The 8,399-nt window shown below is 30.0% G+C and overlaps 1 protein-coding gene across 2 annotated transcripts; it reads right to left on the bottom strand.

Moving 5' to 3' along the window:
• Positions 1–822: 822 nt before the first annotated feature.
• Positions 823–7,789, bottom strand: Cdc42 (Cell division cycle 42). Of its 2 annotated transcripts, none has more exons than XM_085205507.1 (5): positions 7,631–7,789; positions 6,420–6,711; positions 5,993–6,102; positions 5,343–5,540; positions 823–4,747 (listed from the first exon to the last, which is right to left on the bottom strand). In XM_085205507.1, exons 2-5 carry the CDS (start codon positions 6,595–6,597, stop codon positions 4,658–4,660), a joined length of 576 nt encoding a protein of 191 aa, XP_085061633.1. In that variant the 5' UTR covers positions 6,598–6,711; positions 7,631–7,789; the 3' UTR covers positions 823–4,657. The 2 variants fall into 2 exon arrangements, with proteins under 2 accessions (XP_085061633.1, XP_085061635.1); XM_085205509.1 differs by lacking the exon at positions 7,631–7,789 and adding an exon at positions 7,491–7,610.
• Between the last annotated feature and the right edge of the window lie 610 nt (positions 7,790–8,399).

Below are 8,399 nucleotides of genomic sequence, written 5' to 3'. Positions count from 1 at the left end.
CGGTGGTTGGCATGGGCATATTTAGAAATATTTTTAGGGGCCTACAGGATCTCGACTTTGGTTTCAAAGTGGTCTTTTATATGAACACTTTTTTATTATTCAGACTTAAATATTAGTAAGTATTTTTGTTAGCAAAAATTCTGATGAGGGTGGGTACAGAATACCTGCCTCTTAAAATATAGAGATATATAGATATTTACGTGTAATATCTATGCAATAACAAGTTTACGTGGCAAAATTAAACCAAATTATTTCCAAAAAAATACAAATCCATTGTGATAAGGAGCAGGGATTATGTTAACGTCCGCGAAGTTGTAGACGGCAACATCTTTTTAAATACAATAATTCTCCCAAATAAAAATCGTAACTACAATCGATATGCTTCTACGTCGCAAAGGCTTTTTCTTATCTAAAAGAAGGTATGACCTGCTTCACGTAATTATTTAATGACTCATACGTAAAGCAAACAACATATAAATAGACTTATAGTAAATAATTTTAGTGCATTGATCTTAGTAAATGTAGTTCTTATAAATCATTTTGTTTTTTCGTAAATCGTTTAGAATTTTCTTTGAAATTATTTAATTTTATATAAAATCATTCTAATATTTTTTTAACCCGCACATAGCAGGTAGGCAGAGGAAACCTAATGTTATGACAATGCTCCCATAAGGACACTTCAGTTCCTCATTCATTCCAGAGTGAGTGGTGGAAGTCAATGCTGCCCTTTGTCTCTATATTTTATCTTAAGGTTTGAAAACCCTTTTCCCTCGAGCCAAGCTTATCTATCTTAATTTAATTATTATTAAATAAAAAACGCAATTTAATCTTACATTTATTCATTCAATATACACCTAAATCTAATTACTGACACAAAGAAATAATATTGTAATCAAAAGTAATAAATGATATCATTAAGAAAATAATATAGCTTATTAGCAGCATATTATAGCTTTAATTACACAAGTCCCTATAATACTTTTAAACTCTTAGTTGTTATCTCATACAAAATGTTGACAATTTCATATTTACACAAGAAATGGTATATTTCTGCGACTGTCAATGTAAAGTGACATTTATTACAAAATAACAAAGTTATGAATAAAATAAACTGCAATTTACTCATAAAAAACCCCTCATGTCGAATCCTGTTGACATATATGTCAAAATATGGAAATGGGGGAAAACGCCGGGAACATATATGCTAATGAAATACAAGTCTCTAAGAATGTTCAGTATTAATTTGCAATTTAAACTTAACTTATTAAAAGATTTGTTAATAAAATAATATTTGTTTTACAATGTAATTGTTAGCAAATTTGCATCCAGGCTCACAATACCATATTAAAGGCTTCAAGAAATAAAATGGAGTGTTCAAGGATTATGCAAATAATAATATATAATACCTATACGCTATTCATTATGGCATGAGACAAAATGTAAACAAACAAATTCTGTTTCTGTTCAAAATTTTGTGTAATATTTTTATTTCTATTTAATTTATTTAAGGCCTTAACGCTGAAAACCCCCTGGTTTATTATTTTAAAATGTAAAATTTGCAGTAGTATTGCTTGATCTAAAACATTGTAATCTATATATATATAAAATCGAAAGGTCACTCACTCATCACGAAATCTCAGAAACTACATGTGCTAGGAATCTCAAATATTGCATAAGAGTTACTTATAGGACGTAGGTGCTTGCTAAGACGGGAATTTGCAATATTCGACTTCTAAGGGGTTGTTTTTGGGGTTGAAAGTTTGTATGAAACTTCGTTACTATAAATGCTAGGAGTTTCAAATTTTGCATAGACGTCACTAGGACATAGTCATGGAGACAGAAATTAATAATAACATAGTTCACGCGGGTAAAACCGCGAGCGGGCCGCTAGTGTTATATATAAAAGACTTGTACACAAGTTTTAGTGAAACGAACTTAACTATGAGGATAACAAAACTTAATGTATCTTATATTCAATTATTTATTAGAATTCGGAGTATTCTGAGGAACAATGATGAAACAACAACATTAACGACGACATGGTCCACCACATTATGTATTATATGATCATTTTTTTGCATCTTTTGCTCTGCTTTTATCACGTGGTCAATGCACCTTTGCCAAGCCTCTATTGTTATATTTTTTATTACTAAAAGCAACAAAATCAACAAAGAAATTACAAAAATTCAATGAACTGATAATGGCAGATATATACTGAAGAATGACAAAATACTTTAATATAAGCTCATTTTAATTACAGTATGTAATTTATTTTTATACTATTAAAATATGTCTCAAGTATTTAAAACATATTATTGAAAATTACTAAAATAATAAATTTAAATATGAGCTTTTTCTTTTAACTAAATTTCTTTGTAGGGGTGTTGCACAAGTATTAAATATTATTTATAAAGATCAATTGTAAACACGCTATATCAGCGCCCTAAATTTATCCGCTACAAATGCAATTGTGAAATGATTTTCCACTATTGTATTTAGCGTATAAATAACCAAATTAAATATACATTAAAAGAGTAGAATGTGAGGTCTCGTATCATTAACATCGCCATAATACACAGCCTACATTGGTGACCCCGACGTGACACAACTTTTTTTTATTTATATTTTTTCATTTTTTTATTATTGTCAGTGAACACAACATTTATAAAATAAAAAAACTTTTCTATAGTACAAAATAATGCAATTGAACCGACGACATTTAAGCGTGACATATGTATTGCATTTATTATGTCTTTTCCTAACTATATTTCAGAATTTCGTAACGAAAACAATTGGATATTAAAGTGTAAAAAAAATTGTGAATTTTGGAAAAAAAATCTCTCCGCTTTATAGGTATTCTATTAATACTATAATTAATTTTAATATTATCTACAGTCTTTCTTCCTCCTGGCATTGAACCCGGCAACAACCTATAAGAACCTACTCCACTTTGCACGGTATTTTGCCTCCAGCAATCTGCAATCTACAGTGCTATCATTCATTTGTTTAGTGTATTACTTCCATGTATCCATGAATATATATATATTATTTAATTAATATATTAACTTCATCAACCGTGACAAGTAAAACAGCCTTTTGTTGCCTAAGTTTACCTTTTATCTCATGCCTTCGTGAATAGAGTATCTATATGTTTGGGGTTTATTAAAAATTCTTTCTGATTATTTAGCCATTAAGATTTAAAGCGCTTTATTCGAGACTCGACGTTTAAATAAAATAATTATAAAATTAGGGAAGCCTGTTGAGAAACATCAGCGTAATACTTGAACACTGCCTATTTGATGTTAATGTCCCTGTGCGTTACTTTGTGTCGAGGCAGCAGCGTATACAGAGTATAAAATTGGGACAGAAGCAAGTCACGCCGTAGTATAAACACAAGCGATCATATATAATACTATAAAAATATTAATTAAAGAAAAAAATCATTGACATCCTATGGAATGAATATTTTTAATTCAGTCATAATTCACATAGCTATAAATACCGTGATAAAAATGCTACTTTCCACTAAAGTTAAACACTAGTAAATGATATTCACACCGTTATTATATACTCTGTATAACAATCGCATGTTGACATTAGTGATGCGTTAAATTTAGAGCATCATTAATATCATCGGCTCTAATATTCTAATTTAAGATGTTAATAAGGTTAAAACTATACTAGGAATACGTTGGAAAACGTGTATATAAAATTATTATATCAACTATTATTAAGAGGCGGAATATTCAGACCAATTTATGTAATTCATTTCAAGTTGATAAATATTAAGAATCTGCAAACACCCAGAATCATATACATAAAAAATGTTTGTTGTTTGTGCTTTGTTTATATCATTACAAAATATTCTTATAAATGGTAGATTGACAAACTAATTTCATTTTTAATACTTTTTTTCCCTATAATACTTTTTTTTTTTCTATGGGTTTTCTCAAATCTATGAGTGATGAATTACCACAATTTATAGAATATGTCCACCTCTTAAGAACACTTACATCATAAATATGCAAACAACACATAAGGATAATAAATAAAGTAGAATACATGAGTCTCTTAGAAGCATATAACTGTATAATATTTTTATAATCACAAAATTTATAGTACTCCATTTAAGTTGTAAGGTATCAAAAATGGTCTTGTATAGTGACTTATAAATATAAAATTATAAGCTGATAAAATATTATTATGGTGGTATAAAAATTTCCTTAACATATTATAATATTTGCAAAATTTGAATGGCCCAAATAGTATAATAGTAGCACAAGACTTACTCTCAGGATGCTATTTTAAAGTATGGCATATTTAGTATAGTCAGACACAACTGCTATTGCATGAGAAGCACGCGCGGTAAATTGCGCAGAATGCGTATTTTGTTGTCTGCATAAACAAACCCCCGGTCAGCGACGTTAATTAATGCTTGCAAGAAAGTAAAAAATAAAAAAAAGCAAACAATCGAAACGGTAAAAGGTATTTTTATGGCATTCTGCGCAATTTTGCGTGAGTACTTCCCATTATCAATAAGAGATTAGACGGACTATAATTATTAAAAAAATTAAATGAACAATATATGAATAGCTTATGAAAATTGTAAGGTTGTATGAATCAGCTTAGCAGTATGCCAGATTGCATATAACACTCATTACAACAAAACACACTTCCTCCTCTTAACTGGCTCTGGCGGCTCCAGAGCTGCTAGGATTGCTTCATCAAACACATTCTTCAAACCTTTCTGTAATGATAGATTAAAAATTATGTAATATTTTATAATTCTAAAACCACATTTGTAAAAACACACAGTCATTGTTGTGGTATTGTGGCACAGCTTTTGATTGTAAATACTAGTAAAGGTCCGATTGAGGCTGTCGTGGCGTAGCGGCACAAGAGTGTGACTGTAACGCAACAGTTGTGGGTTCGATCCCCACTCGAAGTAGTGAAATATTTATTTACGTTTATATTTTCATTTCTTCGCTTCGAGTTCGGCCACTCAATACGCAAAGCCTCCAAAATTCGGCAGAAAGTGGGGAAGTGCCTTAACACTAGGTACTCTCTGCCTACCCTGCTGTGTGCGGGATACAGCATAAAGCTTAAAAAAAAGGTCCGATGCCCAAATGAGGAAATTTATTGTTTTCATTTTCTCACTCTTATATGTAAAAGCGCGACGTTAAGTATCGCCATCGCATCGCAAATATTCGTAAAAAGAGGAGCAGTATCTTAACACTAGGTTCCCTCTGCTATATATGAGACTCTGTATGAAGCTAAAAAAATTTAAATAGTATGTCTATTTGTCAGTCAATAACTGTTATGTAAGTGGGTTATCATAATACCTGAGTGAGAGCAGAGCACTCCACATATTTGACAGCTTTCAGCTCCTTAGCTAGTTTTTCACCTTGTTCCAAAGAAACTGGTTTTTGCTTTATTTTAGCTAACTTCTCCATAGTAGCAGGGTCATCTCGTAAATCTATTTGAGTGCCAACTAAAAGAAAAGGTGTTTTTTGCTGATGATGTGTTATTTCGGGAACCCACTGCAAATTAAAACAATTTTTTTAAATTATCAAGATTATCATAAATTAAAAACATTTAGTTAATATAATCTTAACACTAAAACAATATCAGTAAAAAAAATATAATAATTATTATTAAGAAAAAAACAACTTATAAGAATGTTGTTAACAAGCTTATGTTGTGAGATAAAATACATAACATCATTAGAAATGGGTTTTATTTTTTGGGAGACGGAAACTTATTTTAGACACTTTTATCCACTTTCTGCCCACTTATTGACACATTGTGTACATAACAATGGCATAAATAATTTCCTCGCTAGAAAAAAACAATCTTAATATAAGATATCAAAATAAATATTTAGAAATAATATAATAATAATAATAACTTATAGTCAATTATAAGTATGTAATAGAAGTAGCCTTCACCACTTCAATTATAAGTATGACTGCAAGTTAATATAATTCATTACCTTTTCCTTGACATTTTCAAAAGAACTGGGACTCACAACACTAAAGCAAACAAGGAAAACATCAGTTTGTGGGTAACTCAATGGTCTGAGCCTATCATAATCTTCCTGACCTATTAATAAAAGAGAATTCATTAATTTTTAATACAATTAATTATATACTAAGTAATTTTAATATGTTTATCATTTTTATTTGTATTGTACATATAGTGAGGTAGGCAGAAGAAACCAAGTGTTAGATTACTCTCTTCCCTATGCCTTGCCTGATTTTAGAGATATTCAAATGTTAAGTAGTGGAACACAATACTGCACTTTGTCTTATTACCAGAGCAAGGAATTAACAAAATGCTATTTTTAATATTGATTAAGTACAAAAACTGATAATTTTTTTTTTAAAAAAAAGTGATAAATGTACTTTATTTAAACATACCTGCAGTGTCAAACAAACCCAGGGTGTAAGGTTCACCGCCTATCATAACCGTGACAGCATAATTGTCAAACACTGTAGGCACATATTCGGAAGGAAATTTATTAGTGGTATAACTGATCAGCAAGCAGGTTTTACCCACTGCCCCATCGCCAACCACAACACATTTGATAGTTTGCATTTTCTTTAGTATATAATTAAATTTTTTATAAGCAATATAGCTAAATTAATGAATTTACTTTCAATATATTAAAATTTTCATATAATATGCATAGCACCTTTAGCTTCTTATTTCCTGAAAATAAAAAATTATATATATTGCTATAATTATTTATTATTATTACTATTATTGATGAAGTTAATATATCATGATTACCATAATGTATAAAAATCCTAATTACAACTGACGATAGTAGTTATATATTAGCTAGGACCTATTTAAGATTTTATACATTTAAGATAAAGCAAAGCAACAATCACACAATACATAAATACAATACACAATATGTATAGTAAAAAATTCGCAGAATGCACATAATTTAAAGGTTTTCATAACAAATATTGTTTCTCCTTTATTCATTCAATGAATATTTTAAATTTATATGAATATTCTTCATGAATTTCGTGTATATGTTTACAGGAAGGTTTTTGGGTGTTAATTTTAAATACGCAAAATAATATAACTGTCACAGCACGAAGAAAACAAAGCACAGCAAAATCATAAGAACATTATATTACTAACTACAACTAGGATTAACTATGAAACATTATATATCTATTACAAGAATAAAAGTACTTAGCAAAAGAGGACAATAACCTCATTGAAGCTTTGTAAATAGAACAATGTGGTACTATTTCAATTTTATGTCTAAATCTAATCACGTTAAAGAAAATTTCTAGCATTTGGAGGTGAACGACCGTTGATATGGAATCCTAGTCATCGCCATGGCCTCATTATGCTAAGGAAACATTAGCCATAAATTTATTGACGACAGCTATAGATAAAATCATCTTATTATAAGCTTAATTTCGATAAGTGATTATTATAAACGATAATTAAGGTTTTATGCTTACGTTTGTAAATAATTTAGACTTCTTATATATAATTTACATAATCACGTCACAATACAATCTGACGTCCATTTTGTGTCGGGTCATAAGAATAAGTAGAAATTAATATAGTATAAGTTTTATTAGAAATTATATTTACTCACGTTGGAATTACTTGGTATATAAATAGACGCTTAAATATGGACTCAAATATAACAAACACACTCAAAATCACAATATAGAAGCAGCGGGTTGGGTTCTTGACGGTGAAGCCATTGATCATAGATAATAAAACTACTAGTCTACTTCTTTCTACAGTCTATTATTAAAGCATTGATATCGACTTCAGCCACAGATAAGTAAAATGCCGACCGACAGACGCACAGCCGTAACCGTTGTGTATAGAAACGTGAAATTTGGACAGATGTTTATTTTCGTAATCTGGACATCCGCTAAAAGGGGATTTTGAAAAATTTTAACCCTAAAGGGATGAAATAGGGGTTGAAAGTTTGTAAGGATTTTTTTTAAATCAGCACCGATTTTTATGAAATTTGAAAGTCAGACTCTTGAAAATATTTCATTGAACACGTGTTTCGTGGTTTATTAGAATTCACCTTCGAAGGGTGCAAATAAAGGGTGGAAGGTTTGTATGAAAAAATCTTTAAATCGCCACCGATTTTTTTTTTCATTGGTTTATTTTAATTCACCCCCTAAGGGTGTTAATAAGCAGGCGAAGCTGCGTGCGTCCGCTAGTATTGAATAAAAGTGTAACGCGACGATTGTGGGTTCGGGCTTCACTCGACGGAATGAATTATTATTTATTAATATTTTCATTTCTTTGCTCTGGAACCAAGACAGAAGCCTGGTGTTGAGTTCCGCCGCTATTATTTTTACAGTACAATACGTTGTGTATAATTAATTTATATTCTGAGA

Source organism: Heliconius melpomene, chromosome 21, assembly GCF_056956725.1.
Source record: "Heliconius melpomene rosina isolate 202511_hmr_F chromosome 21, ASM5695672v1, whole genome shotgun sequence".
Lineage (NCBI taxonomy): Eukaryota > Metazoa > Arthropoda > Insecta > Lepidoptera > Nymphalidae > Heliconius > Heliconius melpomene.
The sequence above is the reverse complement of the archived record's forward strand: the minus strand, read 5'-3'. Positions and strand labels throughout refer to the sequence as shown.

What these genes read in the sequence shown, in the direction of transcription:
- Cdc42 (XM_085205507.1), bottom strand. Translation starts at nt 6,597, where the DNA reads ATGCAAACTATCAAATGTGTTGTGGTTGGCGATGGGGCAGTGGGTAAA. An exon ending in GGGTTTGTTTGACACTGCAG is followed by an intron (nt 6,103 to 6,419) that starts GTATGTTTAAAT and finishes TTTTATTAATAG; the next exon opens with GTCAGGAAGATTATGATAGG. An exon ending in TTGAAAATGTCAAGGAAAAG is followed by an intron (nt 5,541 to 5,992) that starts GTAATGAATTAT and finishes TTTAATTTGCAG; the next exon opens with TGGGTTCCCGAAATAACACA.